This window comes from Heterodontus francisci, chromosome 5, assembly GCF_036365525.1.
Source record: "Heterodontus francisci isolate sHetFra1 chromosome 5, sHetFra1.hap1, whole genome shotgun sequence".
NCBI classification, from domain to species: Eukaryota; Metazoa; Chordata; class Chondrichthyes; order Heterodontiformes; family Heterodontidae; genus Heterodontus; species Heterodontus francisci.
In genome coordinates, this window is record NC_090375.1 from 133,082,311 (window position 1) to 133,103,969 (window position 21,659).

Genomic DNA, 21,659 nt, shown 5'->3' on the forward strand with positions numbered 1-21,659 from the left:
GCCTTTTTCCTCGGATGGTGATGGCAAACACGAGGGGACATAGCTTTAAGTTGAGGGGTGATAGATATAGGACAGATGTTAGAGGTAGTTTCTTTACTCAGAGAGTAGTAGGGGCGTGGAACGCCCTGCCTGCAACAGTAGTAGACTCGCCAACTTAAGGGCATTTAAGTGGTCATTGGCTAGACATATGGATGAAAATGGAATAGTGTAGGTCAGATGGTTTCACAGGTCGGCGCAACATCGAGGGCCGAAGGGCCTGTACTGCGCTGTAATGTTCTAATTCTAATTCAATGCCTTTGCCATTTCCATATTCCCCATGATGATGTCTCCTGTCTCTGCCTCCAAGGGACCAATGCCTACTTTAGCTACTCTCTTACTTGTTATGTACTTTTGAAAGTTCTTACAATATGTTTTTATATTGCTGGCTAGTTTACTCTCATATTCTATTTTTTCCCTCATCAACAACTCTTTGGTGGCCCTTTGCTGATTTCTAAAACACTCCCAATCCTCAGACTTGCTACTGTTTTTTGCAACATGGTAAGCCTCTTCTTTTAGTCTAATACTCTCCTTAACTTCTTGAATGAGCCATGGATGGGTCTTTCTTGTTGAGTTTCTGTTTTTGAACGGAATGTACTTTTGTTGAACCTTCTGAATTGTTTCTTCAAATATTTCCCACTGTTCATTTACCGCCAAACCTTTTAGTCTATTTACCCAATTAACCTTCACCAGTTCTCCCCTCATACCTCCGTAATTGGCTTTGTTTAAGTTTAAGATTCTTGTTTGTGATTGAAATGTGCCACATTCAAACTGAACGTGAAATTCAATAGCATTATGATCAATATTTCCCAGTGGATCTTTTATTACGACATTGTTAATTAACACTGTTCATTAAACAATACAAGATCTAAGATAGCTTTATCCCGATGTGGTTCTACAACGTATTGCTCCAAGAAACTCACAAAAACACTCGACAAATTCATGTTCTAGACCACTGTTGCCAATCTGATTGTCCCAGTCTATATGCAGATTAAAGTCCCCCATAATTAATACATTACCTTTGTTACAAGCTCCAATAATTTCCTGTTTAATGTTCTGTTCAATAATATAGCTACTGTTAGAGGGCCTGTAAACTACTCCCACCAGTGTTTTCTGACTCCTGCTATTCCTAATTTCCACCCAACTGATTCTACTTCATGATCTTCTGAGGCCAGATCCCTTCTTATTAATGTCCTTATGTCATCCTTTACTATCAAGGCTACCCCTCCTCCTTTGCCATTCTGTCCGTCTCGCCGAAATATTATGCACCCTGGAATATTCATTTTCCAACCCTGATCTCCTTGTAACAATGTCTCAGTAATGGCAATTAGATCTAGATCGTTTACCTCTACTCACGCCACTAGTTCATCTATCTTATTACTGATTCTTTGTGCATTCATAAAAAGGAACTTTTATTTAATTTTTTTTTACGTCTATTCCCTGCAATTACCTTATTTGCTGATGTACAATTTTTGTTCAACTCTGTCCCTTCCTGTCCCATTCTATTGGGAGTTACCCACATCACTTTCCTGCTCCGATGCCCTGACCTCTGTCTTTGGATTTCTAAATTTCCCTTTACCCAAACCCTACCCCCACCGCGTCCCCCCAATCCCCGGTTAGTTTAAAGCCCTGTCCACAGCCCTAGTTATGCAATTGGCCAGGACACTAGTCCCAGCCCAGTTCAAGTGAAGCCCATCCCAATGCAACAGCTCCCCCTTCCCTGAGTACTGATGACAGTGCCCAAGAATCAAAACCCCTACTTCCCACATCACTCTTTGAGCCATGCATTTAGTTCTCTAATCTGCTTGATCCTGTGCCAATTTGCACATGGCTCAGTTAACAATCCGGAGATGGTTATCTTTGATGTTCTGCATTTTAGTTTGGACCCTAACTCCTCAAATTCTCTTAAGCAGATGATCATTTCTGATTCTACCCATGTCATTGGTTCTCACATGGACCACGACAATTGGATCCTCCCCCTCCAGGTTCCTCTCCAGCTGCGAGGAGATGTCCTTAACCCTGGCACCGGGCAGACAACACAGCAGTCAGAGCTCCCGGTCACAGCTGCAGAGAACAGTATCTATCCCCCTGACTATACAGTCTCCTATCTCTCCCACATTCCTTTTCATTCCCCACACTGGAATGGCATCTTTCACCATGGTGCCACGGTCAGTCCACTCATCCATCTTGCAGTCCTTCTCTTCATCCACAAAGATAGCAAGTACCTCGTACCTGTGGACAAGGTCAGAGGCTGAGGGTCCTCCATCACTACATGCTGATTACCCCTACCTGCCTCACTCGCAGTCACACCCTCCTGTTCTTGACCACTGGCCATCTCAAATGTTCTCCCTACTCTAAGGGGTGTGACTGCCTCCTGGAACTAAGTGTCCAGGTAGCTCTCCCCCTCCCTGATGCTCTGCAATGTCTGCAACTCAGTCTCCAGCTAAGCAATTCTGAGCTGAAGTCGTGCAAGCTGCAGACACTTACTACAGACAAGGTTGTCCGGAATTGTGGTGCATTCCAAAGATTCCCACATGTTGCAGTTGCAGCACACTACCGGCCCTGCCATCTCTGTACAACCTTATTTTTTTCAATTAGTCAATTAGTTAATAATTCACACAGCTGAAATAATGGAATGTTGCACTCACCTATCTTGGAGTCAAAGGGAGAAGAATCATCAGCTGCTGGAGGCTAAAAAAAAAAAAATAGGAAAAGGAGCCCCTCTTTCCCCTTCTGCACCGAATTCCCACGTGCTCCAAATTTCCAACTCAACTCTGGCAATGTCTCACTCAAGCAGATGTCTCCTCTCACTGCGTCCCCTCACTGCCAGGCCTTCCAGGCACACTGACCACGACAGTAGAGGGATTGAGGAGTCCTCCTCAAACATGAGTGCGTTGATGTCAGAGAGCATTGCAACGATGTAGTGAATGTAGTGAAACATCAAAGGCAGCAATCACGAGAGTTCATGCAAGCCTTGAGCACGGTCAACATGTCTGCGCCTTAAATAGAATGATAGACACCTTAGTTGGCCTTACAGGCCACACTGATCGACACCAAGTGTTCTCAAGCAGAGTGGTAGAAATGATGTGCAGGTGGACCATGAGAGGAATAACAGCAAAAGGCGGCATGTAAGTGGGAACTCCACTCAAAGTGCTTCCATTTCGCACCTTTTGCAGCCCACACGCAGACTTTAGCCGGCTCCAAAACCCATAGAACATCAGCCAAGAGCATTTCAGCAGTCAGAGCAGGCATCTGAGCAGCCAGTCTCTACTTCTGCTGAATCCAGTGCGATTGCACCATGTAAGAGCCATAGGAAAAGGAAGAGTGAAGCTTTGAAGTTACACAAGGGTATGCGCTTATCATAAAATCATGGAATGGTTAGAGTACAGAAAGAGGCCATGCGGCCTGTTGTGTCCACGCTGGCTCTCTGTAAGAGCAACTCGCCTAGTCCCACTCCTCCATCTTTTCCCCTTAGCCCTGCAAATATTAAAAAAAATATTGGCCAGGACATCAGGGTGAACCCCCCTGCTCTTTTTGAAAGAGTGTCATAGGATCTTTTATGTCCACTTGAAATGGCAAACAGGGACTCAGTTTTTAAATCTTATCCATAAAACCGCACTTCCAATCCCTCAGTACTGCACTGGAGTGTCAGCATAGATTATGAGCTCAACTCTCTGGAGTGGGACTCAAACCCAAAGCCTTCTGACTCAGGAGGCGAGAGTGCTACCACTAAGCCACAGGTGGCACCTTAAGAGTAGGAGAATATGTTATGTTTTAGGGATGGGCAACGAATGCTGGCCTTGCCAGTGAAGCTCACATCCCATGAAAAAATATATTTTTTTAAATGTTGGCAAGTTTCTGTTCTTTAGTTCAATCACATAAATTATCTTTTGTATGGCTTTCCTGTCTTGCCCTTTCTTGGTTATTGGGTGACAAGTCACCTTTTGACTAGTTTGGTGATGAATGGTAAGACATGAATTAACTGGGCCCAATGGAGCAATGTGCAAGAGGTGGTTGGTTGTTTGCAGGACTGCTTTGTGTTCATGGCACTGGAGGCGGGATGAGTGGCCATTGGATGTGTGACTGACACCGGTCCACTGGTGCAACCAAAGTGAACCTTGTGTTCCTGAGGGCATCCCTGGCAGCTATGTGAGCAGCTGGCGGTTCACAATTGGGGAAAGGGCAATTTTACTAAGCTGAGATGTGACTTAGAAAAAATGGACTTGAAACAGGTTGTTGAAGGTAAATCACTGTCAGAGCATTGGGTGGAATTCAAGGAGGAGCCAAAGAGGGTTCAGAACAAATAAGTTCTCACAAAGCAAAAGGGTGGAATTCCCAAATCTAGAACCTCCTGGATGTCAAGGAGCATAAAGGGTAGGTTAAAACAAAACGGCATCAAGAGCTCGATACTGCAGAAAGCCGAGAGGGGCATAGAAAGTGCAGGATGAATTAAAAGGAAATTCGGAAAGCAAAGAGAGAGCATCTAAAAACTTTGGCAATTAAAATCAAGAAAATCCCTAAGATGTTTTTGTAAATACATAAAGATAACTAAGGAAAGAGTAGGGCCAATTAGAGACCACAAAGGTAATCTGTGTGAAGGCAGTAGACATGGACATGTTTCTTAATGAATACTTTGCATCTGTCTTCACAAAAGAAATATTAAGGGATGTAGTATCTTGGAAATTAGATAAATCACCAGGTGCAGAAGAAATGTATCGCTGCTAAGAGAAGCAATGGGGGACATAGCAGAAGCTTAGACCCTCATTTCCCAATCCTCTCCAGCTATAGGTGTGATGTTGGAGGGCTGGACGATTGCTAATGTTGTCCTGTTGTTTAACAAGGAAGAAAGGGATAGACCAAATAATAAACAAAGTGATTGATGACAACGCTACATCATCAGGGTGCGCCGCGGTGCGCACATGTGCACACGGTCTCAGTCCCTCTGCGCATGCGCTGCGGTCCGGCTTGCCAGGACCAGTTTGCACATGCACAGATGACGTCATCGCGATAAGTCATCTTCCTCGGGGAACACGCCGGGTTGGCCTCTGTGCATGCGCAAACTGGTTCTGGCAAGCCGAACCGCAGTGCATGCACAGAGGGACGGAGACCGTGTGCGCATGTGCGTCAATCTTCAGAAAGCTTCGGCGCGAGTTTTTGAAAGTGGAAGGAGGAGAGGTTTCGTCGGGCATTTTATCTCAATTATTTAGTCATTTTGGACATTTGCTTCATTTTTATTAGACAGAGGAGATTGTTCCAAGGTAAGTTGCTCTGAAAATATTTACATTGTCTGGGGCACCGCATGTGCTCCAGTCCCTGTTGTTAAGTTGGTCTGAAAACATTTCAAGGGAGGGAAGGAGGGAAGGGAGGTAGGGAGGGAAGGGAGGGAAGGGAGGGAGGGAAGGGAGGGAGGGAAGGGAGGGAAGGAAGGAAGGGAGGGAAGGAAGGAAGGAAGGGATGGAAGGAAGGAAGGGAGGGAAGGAAGGAAGGGAAGGAAGGAAGGGAAGGAAGGAAGGGAAGGAAGGAAGGGAGGGAGGGAAGGAAGGGAAGGAAGGGAAGGGAGGGAAGGGAGGGAAGAAGGGAAGGGAGGGAGGGAAGAAGGGAGGGAAGAAGGGAGGGAAGAAGGGAGGGAAGAAGGGAGGGAAGGGAGGAAGGGAAGAAGGGAAGGAAGGGAGGAAGGGAAGAAGGGAAGGAAGGGAGGGAGGGAAGAAGGGAAGGAAGGGAGGGAGGGAAGAAGGGAAGGAAGGGAGGGAGGGAAGAAGGGAAGGAAGGGAGGGAGGGAAGAAGGGAAGGAAGGGAGGGAGGGAGGGAAGAAGGGAAGGAAGGGAGGTAGGGAAGAAGGGAAGGAAGGGAGGGAGGGAAGGGAAGGAAGGGAGGGAGGAGGGAAGGGAGGGAGGGAGGGAGGGGGGAAGGGAGGTCGGGGGGGGGAGTGGGGAGCAGCGGAGCGGAAGAGGAGTGCCTTTTTCTGTGCATGCGCCATAAACACAAGGACTGGCTGATGAGATGGAGCCAATTAATTTGCCCAACAATTGCCCGGAAGCACCTTCGGATGGAGGTAGCCATACGCTGGACATCAGTCGCGTGCCACAATCCATGGATCCTGAGTGTTTCACCCCCTGGCCTAATGATCTGATGGACCATACATACGCCTGCCTGTTCAAAGCTCCACTTCCCCCACCTGCAGTACCCTCTCCTTGCTGTTCAGTTACACAGTCACCTGTTCCTGCACCCATCCGAGCAGTGCACGTGGACACACAGCCACATGTTTCCCCATCCGCCCTTGAAACAACCATGCAGAGCCTTGTGAGACTCCGCAATTGCCAGCTGCTGTCTGTCAAGCAGAGAAGGCGTCCAAAGGGGTCAAGCACTTGGGGAACATTCAGCAAGAAGAGACTGAGCACTAAAAGAAACAAGCATGCAGTGTCCAGTGGTAGCACAAATGTAAATGCTCTTGCTGCGTACACAACTGGTGAGGTGGGAGTGCAGCCACACCATTCTCCATCCTCAGTGTTGCTTTAAGGCAAAGGTAGATAAGAGTGAAAGAAATGGAAGATGATGCTGATAGTAGTAGGCAGGATTAAATGGGAGCGGATGGGAAGACGCACGAGTAGCTTAACCACTAGCAGGGAACAGCTGGGCTAAATGGCCTGCTTTATGTTCATAGTCCAAAAGAAATGTGCTTCTTTTTCCAGCACCCTCACATCATTCATGTTTACCCTGAGAGCAGCATTGAACCATCACGAGATAGGGGCAGTTACATCATCCTGACTCCTACAGCTGAGGTGGGTACTAAGTGATTCATTGGCGGTGTTATCAGTACATGCCTTTACTGCAGAGCATAAAGCATGCTCAACAGTAATTTTATTAGAGGGAGGGAAGCTCTGACACTGATGTTCTTTCCTTATTTCCTTTCATGTAAAACGTGCCCTTGAGAAAACAATCCTTGACACTTAAGGATGGTATTCAAGCAAAGGAGGCAGTGCAGGAGAGGACACAAGGATGTGCAAATTCCTGCAACTGAGGTGGGTAATAAGTGCTTCATTGGCGACGTTATCAATTGGTGCCTTCACTGCAGAACTTAAAAAGGTGTGCACAACAGTAATTTCAGTGGATGGAGGGAGGCAAGCTCTGACTCTGATTTGCTTTATTTCTTTTCATGTAAAACATGCCGTCGAGAAAACAATCCTTGAGACTTACGGTCAGCATTCAAGCAACAAAAGCAACTGGATCATGCTGCGGAGCTCGTCACGATGTGGAAAGGAACATTGCATTCATGGATGAATTGGGAATGCACATTGGGATGCGCTTGGGGAACATTCACCAAGAATAGACTGAGCTCAGACTCTTGTGACTTTGCCTTCTTCACATGGACAATACAGTAGTGGAATAGAGAGCCAAGCGTTCATTCACCACAAGGCTCTTCAGGAACAATCTCTTTAGCTGTGCATAGCAGAGACTCGGCCTGTCTGTCTCACGGGAATGCTGGACACAACACTCATGTATCCATGCACAGCAGTTTCTCGGATGCTTCATGAACTTAATAAAACTTTTCAATAATTAAACACAGAATTGTTGAGGTTTTGTTTTGCATGCTATTTCCCCGACTTTGCAACTGCACTTCAGATATTCAACTATGGTGGAGGGGTGGAGGTAGGGGGGTAGAGGGGGGGTGGATGAAGGGGGGGTGAAGGGGGGGTGAAGGGGGTGTATAGAGGGGTGTATAGAGGGGGGGGATAGAGGGGGGGATAGAGGGGGGGATAGAGGGGTGTATAGAGGGGTGTATAGAGGGGGGGATAGAGGGGTGTATAGAGGGGTGTATAGAGGGGTGTATAGAGGGGTGTATAGAGGGGTGTATAGAGGGGGGGATAGAGGGGTGTATAGAGGGGGGGAATAGAGGGGGGGAATAGAGGGGGGGAATAGAGGGGGGGATAGAGGGGGGGATAGAGGGGGGGATAGAGGGGTGGGTGAAGAGGGGGAGGGAGGGGTGGGGAGAGCGGGGAGGGGGGGGGAGAGCGGGGAGGGGTGGGGAGAGGGAGCATGCAAAATGCAGGGACCAGACAGTTGCAATGCCTGAAGTACTGTGGAGAAGTAGGGGAGAAAGCAACTGGGTATCGGAGAAAGCAACTGGATTGGGCATCCGCAGCAGGAGGGAACGGCTGAATGGAGGGGGCTGGAAGCGAGAGGCCGTAGAGAGCTGCGGGGAGCGAGCGTGCGAAGACCTTGATGTCGCCCGGTCCGGGGACTGGCCGGTAAGTCTTTTGCTGTTGTGTTTATGGCGCATGCACAGAAAAAGGCACTCCTCTTCTGCTCCCCACCCCCCCACTCTCTCCCCTTCCTCCCTCTCACTCCCCTCCCGCTCTCCCCCACTTCCCCCAGCTCTCCCCCTCCCCCCTTCTTTACCCCTCCCTCCTTGCCCCCTCCCTCCTTCCCCCTTCTCCCCTCCCTCTCCCTCCCTCTTTCCCCCCTTCTCCACCCCCCTTTCTCCTCCCCCCCCCTCCCCCCCCACCGTCACCCTCTTCCCCCCCCCTCCCGCTACCGCTGGTTTCCCCGCGCTGCTCTCCCCGCCCCCCACGCTGCTCTCCCCAGCCCGCTCCACACTCTCACTCAGGCCATTGTATTCTGCCACGTGTTTGTTAGGTTTCATCTCTGTGATTCTTTGAGCAGCGCCATCTTTAGTCCTGGCAGCTGCTACAGTCGCAAGCTGTGACTTTTTCGTGGCACATGCTGTATTTGCGCATGTGCCAAAACAGCGCCACCTACCGATCGCGTTGTCAACAATTGCGGTCAATAATAAAAGGCTAGTCAGTCTAACCTCGGTAAGGGGCAAATTATTGGAAAACATTCTGAATGACAGTACAAATTATCACTTAGAAAGGCTGGATTAGTTAAGGACAGTCATTATGAATTTATTAAGAGAAGATTGTGACTGACTAACTTGACTGAATTTTTTGAGGAGGTAACAAGGAGGGTTGATGAGAGGAGCAGTTGATCTAGTTGACAGGGAGTTTAGCAAGGCTTTTGACAAGGTCCAACCCGGAAGACTGGGCAGAAAAGTAAAAACCTCATGGGATCCAAGGGAAAGTGGCTCGTTGGATCCAAAATTGGCATCGTGGCAGGAAGCAAAAGAAAATGGTCATCAGGTGTTTTTGTGATTAGAAGGCTGTTTCCAGTGGGGTTCCACAGGGCTCAGTACTGGGTCCATTGTTTTTCGTGGTATATATTTATGGATTTAGACTTCAATGTAGGGGGCATGATTAAGAAGCTTTCAGATATTACAAAAATTGGTAGTGTGGCTGATAGTGAAGAAGAAAGTTGTAGACTGCAGGAAGATATCAATGGATTGGGAAGGTACACAGAGAGGTGTGAAGCAATGCCTTTGGGGAGGGCAGAAAAGGCAAGGTAATACTCAATAAATGGGAGGATACTGGAAAATGTAGAGGAGCAGAGGAAGTTTGGAGTGCACGCCCACAGATCCCTGAACGCAGCTGGACAGGTAGATAAGATGGTTAAGAAGATACATGGTATACTTTCCTTTATTAGCCGAGGATCAGAATATAAGAGCAGGAAGGTTATGTTAAAACTGTATTAAATACTAGTTAGGCCACAGCTAGAGTATTGCGTACATTTCTGCTCACCGCATTACAGGAAGGATGTGATCACACTAGAGTAGGTGCAGAGGAGATTGACAAGGATGTTGTCAGGACAGGAGAAATTTTACAATGCAGGATGATTTGATAGGCTGGGGTTGTTTTCTTTGGAGCAGAGGATGCTGAGGGGATATTTAATTGAGGTGTATAAAATTACTAAGGGCTCAGATGGAGTGGATGGGAAGGACTTACTTCCATTAGCAGAGAGGTCAATAAGAAGGGGCTCAAATTTAAAGCAATTTACAGAAGGAGAAGGGGAGAGCTTGAGGAGAAAGCTTTGCACCCTGAGGGTGGTGGGAATCTGGAACTCATTGCCTGAAAGGGTGGCAGAGGCAGAAACCCTCATCATGTTTAAAAAATACTTGTATATGCACTTGAAGTGCCATAGCCTACAGGGCTATGGATCAAGAGGTGGAAAGTGAGATTAGGCTGGATAGCTGTTTTGCGACTGGCACATGGCTCAAAGATTGGTGTGGGTTTCAACTCATGGGGCACAGGCACCAGTACTGGGGAAAGAGGGAGCTGTTCCACTGGGATGGGCTTCACTTGAAACATGCTAGGACCAGTGTCCTGGTGAATCAAATAACAACTGCTGTAGATAGGACTTTTGAGTCAATAATGGGGGGGGCGGGGGAGGAAAGAGTTCAGGTGAGGGTAAATTTAGAAATTTGAAGAGTAAGCACAAGGCAATAATACAGGCTAGCAATATGGATAATAACCAGAGTGTGACAGGTAGGGACAAAGCATACGAACATAAGATATATTCCACTGAGAAATGAAGACTCTATGCGAAAAATAAACCATCCATGGCTCAATAAGGAAGTTAAGGATGGCATTAAATTGAAAGAAAAGGCATACAATGTGGTAAAGATTAGGTCTGAAGATTGGGGAAATTTTAAAAACCAGCAAAGGATGCGTAAAAAAAGAGGGAGGAAATCGATTATGAAAGCAAACTAGCAAGAAATATAAAAATAGACAGTAAGAGCTTTGACATATAAAAAGGAAGAGAGTAGCTGAGGTAAATGTTGGTCCCTTAGAGGATGAGACTGGGGAATTAATAATGGGAAACAAGGAAGTGGCCGAGACTTTTAACAAATATTTTGTACCTGTCTCCGCAGTAGAAGATACTAAAAATATCCCATTAATAACAGAAAATCAACAGGCAAAAGGGAGGAAGGAATTATTACTAGAGAAAAAGTTCAAAGGGCGGCACAGTGGCGCAGTGGTTAGCACCGCAGCCTCACAGCTCCAGGGACCCGGGTTCGATTCCGGGTACTGCCTGTGTCTGCGTGGGTTTTCTCCGGGTGCTCCGGTTTCCTCCCACAAGCCAAAAGACTTGCAGGTTGACAGGTAAATTGGCCATTATAAATTGTCACTAGTATAGGTAGGTGGTAGGGAAATATAGGGACAGGTGGGGATGTTTGGTAGGAATATAGGATTAGTATAAATGGGTGGTTGATGTTCGGCACAGACTCGGTGGGCCGAAAGGCCTGATTCAGTGCTGTATCTCTAATCTAAAAAAAAATCAAACTAATGCAACTAAAGGCTGACAAGTCCCCTGGACTTGATGACCTGCATCCTAGGTTCTTAAAAGAAACGGCTGCAGAGATAGTGGATGCATTTGTTGTAATCTTCCAAAACTCCCTAGATTCTGGAAAGGTCCCAGCGGATCAGAAAACTGCAAATGTAATGCGCCTATTCAAGAAAGGAGAGAAACAGAAAGCAGGAAACTATAGGTCAATTATCCTAATATCTCACATTGATAAAATGCTGGAATCCATTATTAAAGAAGTAGTAGCAGGACATTTAGAAAATCATAAGAGCATCAAGCAGAGTCAACATGGATTTATGAAAGGGAAATTGTGCTTGATAAATTTAGTGGAATTCTTTGAGGATGTAATGAGTAGGGTGGATGTAGTGTATTTGGATTTCCAAAAGGCATTCGATAAGGTGCCACATAAAAGGTTACTGAACAATTTAAGAGCTCACGCCGTTGCTGCACTGATATGCCAAGAAACCGAGCCTCTGATGGTAGATCGTGTCACGGGTTGTGCCTCCTGTGAGTTGCATCCCTCTGCTACTCCCTCTCTGCTGTCCAACTGCACACCTCTGAAAAGCAGGCCGCTGTTGCAGCTGGTTCCCCCTCTGCTGTCCAGTTATAGGTAATTCGATGGCAGACTTCTGCTGGTGCTTGTCATATTTATTTATTTATTTTTATTTAGAGATACAGCACTGAAACAGGCCCTTCAGCCCACTGAGTCAGTGCCGACCATCAACCACCCATTTATACTTAGTCTTTGGCCTCCTTATCTCGAGAGACAATGGGTAAGCGCCTGGAGGTGGTCAGTGGTGTGTGGAGCAGCGCCTGGAGTGGCTATAAAGGCCAATTCTAGAGTGACAGGCTCTTCCACAGGTGCTGCAGAAAAATTTGTTTGTCGGGGCTGTTACACAGTTGGCTCTCCCCTTGCGCCTCTGTCTTTTTTCCTGCCAACTGCTAAGTCTCTTTGACTCGCCACACTTTAGCCCCGCCTTTATGGCTGCCTGCCAGCTCTGGCGAACGCTGGCAACTGACTCCCACGACTGAGGACACAGGCTTGATACACTCGGACTTTTGTGTTCCGTGTCAGTGCGCCATTTTCCCACACTCTCTTGGCCAGTCTGGACATCGCAGTGGAAGCCTTTCCCATGCGCTTGTTGATTTCTGCATCAAGAGACAGGTTACTGGTGATAGTTGAGCCTAGGTAGGTGAACTCTTGAACCACTTTCAGAGCGTGGTCACCAATATTGATGGATGGAGCATTTCTGACGTCCTGCCCCATGATGTTCATTTTCTTGAGGCTGATGGTTAGGCCAAATTCATTGCAGGCAGCCACAAACCTGTCGATGAGGCTCTGCAGGCACTCTTCAGTGTGAGCTGTTAAAGCAGCATTGTCAGCAAAGAGGAGTTCCCTGTTTAATCCTACACTAATCCCATATTCCAACCACATCCCCACCTGTCCCTATATTCCCCTACCACCTACCTATACTAGGGGCAATTTACAATGGCCAATTTACCTAACAACCTGCAAGTCTTTGGCTGTGGGACAAAACCGGAGCACCCGGCGAAAAGCCACGCGGTCACAGGGAGAACTTGCAGACTCCACACAGGCAGTAGCCAGAACTGAACCCAGGTCGCTGGAGCTGTGAGGCTGCGGTGCTAACCACTGCGCCGCCCTAATATTGCCCTCGTCAAGGTCCAACCTAAGGCAGTTAAAGCACCACGCCTCCTGATCTGATCCAGAAAACCTCTAAAGTGTTGAAAGTAAAGGCTCAGCAAAAGTGCTGTGAACAAACCGTTTCCCACAAGCAACTAAGAAAGAAGCTATGATTACTGTGTCTTTTGTGCAGTATTTCCATGAGGTGGAATCAACCCCCTCAAGTGCCATTATGTTCTCGCCTTGCTTTCACTGGCAAATTTCCGGAAGACAGGGAAACCCACAGATGTGCTGTTAAATTTGAAAGTCAGTTGAAATATTGCTCCAACTGAACGATTAGCACTTGTTAAAAGACATTCTGCACTCCTGAGGGGGTTGCATGCAAGCAGCCTAATGTACTTGAGTTAAATGTAGAGGTTGGCAAGTTGGAGCCAGCTTCCCAACCCCCCTCATATTTTTTCTGGCTTTCACCACCCTCCGCCTCACAACCTCACATGCACTCAACCCCATGCAATATTCATGGTGGCAACCCAGCCATCCTTTGAATCACCTCTATTAAAAGTCTTTTGTGTAGGGTGCACTTCCTGGAAGTCTCACACTGAACTTCTTCCAACACTTATGCTGTCACACTCCATTTAGCTTACAAAACAAAATTTGACTTATTCAGTCACCATAAGTAGTGGCCCTGATAATGCTGCATTTTGCAAAACATGACACTGCTATTGTTACAAATAAGCATATTTTCTGACTCATCCTCAGCAATACCACGACACATTTATTGCTTGCAATATATTAAATGATTGCATATAGCACTCACTTCCTGTACGTGTAACATTTCCTCTCAGGTTTTACCGTTACACGTTTTACATCATATCTCCCGGTCATACTAAAACTTGTTATTTCCAAGCCTAATTGATTGACTCATTCTTCCCACATACCTACTTCCAGCTTTGAGTCCTCCCAGTAATTGATTTGCATCTGCAAAGCTGATGGCACCATTCCTCACAGCATCACATGCCTAAGCGTTATAAATGTCTGGCCTCTGAAATTAAAGCTAACTCCTGCTGCCCATCACCACTGGTGCTTAGTGCTTCTCCCTGCTGCTGGCCTGCTCTTCCTGCCACTTCTTGCTGCTCCTGCCCTACCTCTGTATACCCCCAGATTGTTAGCTTCCCCCCCTCCACTTCTTCCTACTGCCTGACTTGCTGCACCCAACCAGTTCCCTCTTCTCTGTGGGTGAGTTGCTCCAACAACCAGAAATAGAGCACTGCCATGAGCTTCCATACTAGCAGAACACCGTTCCCAGTAGTTCCAGAACATGGAACTGCTCCCCTCCTTTCACTGCTTCCAAATTCAAGAATTAGAATTAGAACATTACAGCGCAGTACAGGCCCTTCGGCCCTCGTTGTTGCGCCGATCATCTGACCTACACTATTCCATTTTCATCCATATGTCTATCCAATGACCACTTAAATACCCTTAAAGTTGGCGAGTCTACTACTGTTGCAGGCAGGGCGTTCCACGCCCCTACTACTCTCTGCGTAAAGAAACTACCTCTGACATCTGTCCTATATCTTTCACCCCTCAACTTAAAGCTATGTCCCCTCGTGTTTGCCAGAACTTCCATTGCTCCCAATAGTCCAAGACACCAACATCCATGCATCCCCACCAGCCCTGCTTCTTTCACAACTCAACTCTCAGCATCCATATCCATGGAGTACTTTGCCAAAATTGCTAAATGATGCGAGAAAAGATAAACTGAGGGTGATACTCAATTGCCAGATGCCCATTTCTCACCCCAAAAATTGCAATAGTACCTGAAAATGAGGTGGAGCAGGGTGTGTGTGTGTGTGTGTGTGTGTGTGTGTGTGTGTGTGTGTGTGTGTGTGTGGGGCGGGGGGGGGTGGGTCGCGGTGGTGTGGTGGAGTAGGAGAGAGGCACCTCAGCCTCATTGATACAATTTTCAGATGGGCCTGTAAATGGGTGAGCAACCCATCAACCAAATTCCAGAACAAAGCTGCTTAAATATGCATAATGGGGTGTTACATCAGTTCATCACTTTGGTTTACACAGCAAGGGAAACTGGGTCTTGTCTAGATGCAATCTGCAAACAGCTGTATCTAGTCTGCATCCATGCCAACGTTAATCCAGTATAAAAGCAGGGACAATGCTACTTTGCCCACAATTGTGAAAACATCAAGAAGCATTCAAAATGCAGTCCCACATCTGAAAGAGCTGAAGGCATTTATCACTCACCTATGATGACCTGTGTATCGGGCACCTTTGATGTGTCCAACACCTTTGCATCCAGGTGTTGGGCATCCTCCTGGACTAGGAGCTGCAACAAGGTCTTGTGAAGCTGAAAAGGAAAAATAAAGGCTGAAAAAGCGAATGCAAAAGCATTGTAAATTATGTAATATTAATCTACTGGAAATTCAGGCCATATAATAAATCATATGAGAAAGATTTGGATGGTTTATATCTGTCAAGATTAAACCATAGCCTTGAAATTGTTCCTGGTAGCTCTTTGGGATTTAAAAAAAATGCAGATAATGTTAATTTTCTGTGGTGGATTAATTTGGTTTACAGACTAAGTGTACATTAAAAGGAAACTATCAAGGCCGTTGAGTGAAAGTAAAGCACAATGACATCGTGCCACTGCAGGACAGTAATAACAGCAAGGCCTTCTGACAGCATCACAGAAAGGAAAGAACTGAGCACTTGTCAGCATTTGAACTTTGCGGTTACAGCCTGAAATCCATCCTGTACATCTATTATATCGGATAATTTTTACCTGGAAACTTTGTCGCTTTTTGGTTTCTTTTTAACTGATGTGGATGCCATGACAGACAGAGATGGCGAGTTTAGCCGATGCACATTGGTGTGCCCACATGAAGGACTTAATGATTGTGGCTTAGGCCTGCAAAACCCTGGGTCCCCGATCCATCAGCACAAATGTGCCGGAGCAGGCAGACCCAAACAGAAATCCCATGGTCAGCTACTTTAAATAATCTTGGTGGAGCTGGGGTGAGACTCCTGCTTGGAGTGAGGGGTGGGGGGGGGGTAGGGGAGGTGGGGGGGGGGTTGCAGACATACAAGGGAAGCCTAGAAAAATCAAGGAAAAAAGGTTGTAAGGGAGCAACTTCCTATTTACAAGACTTCATGCATTAGATGATCTTAAGTGTCTTGCCATGAAGAGAACTGTGCTAGCAGAGCATTAGACACACATGGAGATTCTGAATGTGCTTTCTTAAAATATGTAGCAAATTTCTGGGATAGTGGTGCAGTCCACAGCCCTACTGTGCACGAACATTCCATAGAGGTTCACTGCAGGGCAATACCTTTTCACTAGAGATTCAAGCAGAGAAGTGAACTCGTGCAAAGGCATTGAATAATGGACTGTGGGCCTCGAGGGACCACTTGCCAAAGTTGGTGTTAATTGGATTGCAAAGTATACAGAGCAACATCTCAAAGGGACTAAAGACTATTTGGTGGAATCATCCTCAACGATTTAATGATATTTATGATTCCATGGGGTCTGCTCTTGCACAGATCTCCAGCAACCAGAAATACGTTCCTGGACAAAGTGGTGAAGCTGGTGTACAGGGCTGCTTCTCATCATGCCAGCAACAAAAAACAGAAGTTTCCCAGAAATCTTCCTCTTTACAGAACCAGGATGTCAAAGGGCCCATTTCCATCACAGGATTTGGGGGCCTAAAGAAAGAGTCACCTCCATCCCAAGAGGCTCATAATATTTTGCAGCAGACATTTACATCTCAGACCCAGGTCCTCAGGTGGCATGTCGATGAAGTATTAGAATAAAGTGCTAGCAAGGCCAATATTTGGTGCATTTCCCTACTAACTTGCCACATGGTGGCAGGGATGCCAAGGTGCCTTGTAATGGGTAGTCAGCTCCCATGATTGAATTATGCAATTTAGCAATGGCATTGTCATGTCACTTGATTAGTATTGTACCTTCTTAACTAAAAATTCAAGATTTATTTTACTAAATTATATCTTTTGCATTATGCAAAACATGTTTGTTACTCCAAATAAGCAGTAAAATGCAATCAGAAAATATTTTTAAAATTCCCTTACTAAGTGGTGGCTGCAGTGGGTGACCTGTTTTGGCACACCATCCAGCAGGGTGAATATCACAGTGATCTGCATCAAACCAAAGATCGTAATTATGACTCCACCCATCAAAATGGATCTGAAAGGGAACAAGGAAAATACATTCAATATTTACTTCTGCCATACTTTTGAAAACCCAGAGTGGAGACATAAAAGTGTATTAAACCCCCAGTTATTTTAAGGATCAACAGTCAAAAAGAACGGCAATTTCATTTATTGCAGCTAAAATTCATCAGTACCTCACCCTCCAGGGTAGATCCCGACAGCTATTGCAGCATCTCATTAGTATGGGGCAAGTAACCAAGCAGCAACCATGGTTATCTCCTGCACCCACCTGCCACTGTGGAGCTGACCAGGACCCCTCATCACCACACTCCACCCCCGCCCTTGTTCATCTCAACCCTTAGCAAGATTAGTCAGTTAAAAAAAAATTTGAAAGTTACTTATTATTCTTCACAGATCCATGTCAGTTCCCCACATTCACCCATTTGGAGACTGGTACACAGCACCACACTGACGTGTATCAGATTCCATCAATACATTGGCTCTTGCCTGATTCACTTGGGTACTAACAACCAGTGAAGTTTGTATCTTCCACTGTCCTCGCTCCCCAAGGATGTCAGCCTTGTAAGGGGCAAGTCAGAAGCTGATGGAAATGGTGAAAATTCAGTGCAACTGAGTCTAATTTTCCAGGGGCTTCCCTCAATTACACACCAGCACGAAAGCCTTTGAAGAACTCATGGTCCAAATTTTGCCTCTTTCTGTTGATTTTCTTTTGTTCAGTTTGCATTGGTAACGTCACCAGGAAAACAGTAGAGAGGAATCAGTAATCCAGTGAGAAAACAGAATTAACGAGTGCTAATGTGCTAATTCCACTGTTATCATTACTTTCCACTGAAAATCCACACCCAAATTATTCATAAAACTCAATTGCAGTTCTGAAAGTGCGTGAATGATCAGTTATGTTCTATTATTAAATTGCTTTGGGAGGGAAAGATTCTGATGACAGAGACACCTTAATGTTCCGTTGCCTATTCTTCATTTCAAAAAGGAAAACCTAAGCCTGTTTTAATCTTATATAAATTATTGTTTGTTTATTTATGAATTCACTGATTTGGGTTGTTTAGCAGCTTAAGCAGCTTATTTAAGGAAGGATGTAAATGGGTTGGAAGCAGTTCAGAGAAGGTTTACTGGACTAATACCCAGAATGGGCGGGTGGTCTTATGAGGAAAGGCTGGACAGGCTAGGCTTGTATCCAGTGGAATTCAGAGTAAAAGGTGACTTGATTGAGAGATACAAGATCCTGAGGGTTCTTGACAAGCTGGATGTGGAAAGGATGTTTCATCTTGTGGGAGAATCTAGAACTAGGAGTCACTGTTTAAAAATAAGGGGTCGCCCATTTAAGACAATCAAATCAGCCATGATTTTGTTGAATGGCAGAGCATGCAACGTTGATTTAACGGTCCACTCTCCAGCCGACGCCTCCTCTTAACCTTGCACAACGGAGTACACGTTAAGCAGCATGAAGGACCCCTCGCCAGCACTATTTAAAGGAAATATCAACTGCTTACAGGTTAGTTGCCAGTTTATTTCCTCTGGCTGTTGCTAAACTTCTACATATTTGGTACTCTCCATTGTTGTATCCAATTTCAATAGTGTAAAGGGAATGATAGGACAGGTGCCAAGGTACTTCTTTGTTGTGTTCAAGGTTTCTGCACAGACCAATTGCCCTCAGATATGGGTGCACTAGTAGGCATTCCTCTTGAAATCAAGCTTAACTGGGAGAATGAGCTAAGGTCATCCAAAGTAGGACAAGCTGCTAGAAGAGGGAGGAGGAGAAGGGGGAATAGGGCTTCCAGCACTAGACCACATCTGTTCAGAGTTTTCAGAGAGTAATTCCTCTCCCTCAACACTGCCTAATTAAGGACATCATCCCACCGCCGGTATTAGCAGCAGGTGGGCCTGTCACCTCGCGGGGAGCACGCCAAGCAAACTAGTGTGGGCTGCTTGCCAGCTCCCCATGGCAGTAAAGGTGACTGTGGCTATGGACTTTTATATGGCTGGCTCCTTACAAACTGCTGCTGGAGCATTCGGAACATCTCTCAGTTTTCAATAAACTGTTGCATTAGGGAGGCTCTCTCTGCAACACAGTTAACTTAATTTCATTCCTTCTCACTTGACAGAAGTGAGCAGAGCGAGCACAAGGGTTTGAAAGGATTGTACGATTTCCCATGGTGCAGATTCTCATCGATTGCACACACATTGCTTTATCAACTCTGCCATGTACCTGCATCAAAATGGATTTCTCTCCCTCAACGTACAGCTCAGTGACATGTAGCCATAGACAGTGCATCAAGCAGATCAATACCCAGTATCCTGGCAGCAGTCATGATGCATTGAGTCTGTGGCAGTCCTCTGTGCCAGCTGTATTTCAGCCACCACCCCAAAACAAAGGGTGGCCACTGGGTGACCAAGGCCATCTGCTGACAACATGGCTCATGACTCCGGTCCGCAACCCATGCACATATGCGTAGCATGCATACAATGAGAGCCATGCTGCCACAAGAAATCAGATACAGCAGACCACTACCATCCTGAAGCAACGATTCCACTGCCTGGATCGCTCTGGAGGAGCACTGCAGTACTTGGCTGAGTGAGGCACAAGATTTGTGAAGGGAACAGCCCTTGTCAACAGCCATCAGGTGAGAAGCTAAGAAGGAACACAAGGCGGGAGAGGAGGATGAGGGAGAGGAAGAGGAAAGGAGGCTGCAATCTAGACAGCCTCTTTCTGCCCGTGTTGCACACGAAGAACTAAGAGCGATCCTAGTAACCTCAAACCCAATTCCCCATTCACCAACTTCCAACATTCTTTACTTTCCCTCCGTCACCGGCCATCGCATCGTCCTCATGGCCACAATGCAAAAATAAAAAGTCAGCACAAAATAAACATTCCAAACCAAACTTATAAACTAAAGCATCCCCTATTGTATGCAAACTTTAAACTACTCACCTTTGTGCATTCCCTTCGTGCCTATCTTCCATGCCTTTGCCTGTCCTAGTACTTGCACAATGTGTTACCCCAGTGGTTGCAGTATGGCTGGTGGAAGAGAGCTGACTTCCAATAGAGAAGCCTTGGAGAACGAGCTCGAGCAACTCTGGGCCTAGTCTGGTCTGGTTGGCTGGCTGGCAACAGCAAGGGCACTGGTGGACTGGCAGGGATGGGAAGACAAATGCTGTCTTCCAGAGAGAGGGCAGCAGGTTTGTCTTCCATGGAGCCACTGCCAATCCCCTAGGCAATGCCTCAGCAATTCTACTAATCTGTTGGAGGACTGGTTGTTCGACTGCTGTTGACACCCTGGAAGTTTCTCTGAACACTGGTATCCACAGTCACAATGGCAGCAGTTTGACTTCCATTGCAGCACTCAGACTTTTGGACAAATTTGCTTGTGCTGCAATGGAAGTTGAGACATCGGTCAACAAATGCTGCATCATGAATGGTTCCACAAGTGTGTTGATGGAGTTGGCCATCAGTTCCATGCTGGAAAGGATGGGCTCTAAGTTCTGTGCAAAGCCGTGGGCCAAGTTGGTGCTGGACTCCTCCATACTCCTCGACATCGAACACAGGCTTTCTGACAAGGTTCCCAATGCACCACTCATCTTGTTGTGTCCTGCCATCAGCCTTCTTCTGTATCCTGGCCTATCAAAGTCCTCATCTGAGTCCTCTGCAGCAGAACTATTATGTAATTCTCACCCTGGGGCAAGCTGATAACTGTGCTACCCTTGCTTCCTGCACTAGCTGTAGTGCTCTTGAGCCCGATGCCTCACCAGTGCAGACCCCACCTCTTGGCTATCCTCTAAGATTTGCATGATGTCAATATCTGAGCTGGTGGCTGCCAGTGTGAAATCAATTAATGGTCTGTGTTCATCATCACTGTGTTCTTGGTCTTCAGTATCTAAAAGGGACAAGGGTTGGGTTGTGTTGTGGTGCGGGGAGAGCAACAAGTAAGAATGTATGCTTAAATCATCTGCAGCTTGTAAATCAATAGAGATTGTGTGAGGCCTCTTATGGGCTCCCTGCCTCCATTCAAACAACTGCAGTCCTAATTTTCACCTGGATTGTGTGCTGTATAGATATGCATTGTCAGTAATGAAAGAGCTGGTGTAAGTACTTGGCATGAGCCAACAGTATATATACACAACAGCTTGCCCTGCATCACTTGTGGTATACAATCAGTTACACCTGATACATGGAAACAACTGTACTCTTGTCTTATCAGATCTTTACAGATCTTGGGAGTTGTAAAGGCAGCATTACATTTTCCTGCCACCTCCTGTCAGGCATGCTTTCCTGCTTCCTCCATGGAATCTACCCAGGGTAACAGGGCAACACTTTTCTACCCACCTCATGCAGCAGCTCCTCCACTTTACGAACGATAAAACAGAATTTATGTGCTGTCACTTTCATGTTTAGCCCTCAGACTCCATTTCCTGCCTTTACATTTATTCTGCGAGCCATTATTGCTCGCCACCTCTTGGACCCAAAGAGCCTTTGGAAAGATTAAAAGGCTCAGTTGATTGTTCAGCCTTTTTACAGGTTAAACCAATTTACGAGCTGCTGACACATGATTTCCCACCCAGTGGTGATCTCTGA

General features: G+C 46.3%; 1 protein-coding gene across 16 annotated transcripts in view; it reads right to left on the reverse strand.

Annotated features, from left to right (window-relative positions):
* The window catches only part of LOC137370059 (lethal(3)malignant brain tumor-like protein 4), a 456,447-nt gene that overhangs the window by 221,711 nt on the left and 213,077 nt on the right, over positions 1-21,659 (reverse strand). For all 16 annotated transcript variants that reach the window (XM_068032126.1, XM_068032123.1, XM_068032124.1 and 13 more), the window contains 2 exons: positions 16,973-17,087; positions 15,131-15,233 (listed from right to left, as the gene is read on the reverse strand). In XM_068032126.1, the coding sequence (XP_067888227.1) occupies positions 15,131-15,233; positions 16,973-17,087 (218 nt within the window). The remainder of the gene's footprint in view (positions 1-15,130; positions 15,234-16,972; positions 17,088-21,659) is intronic.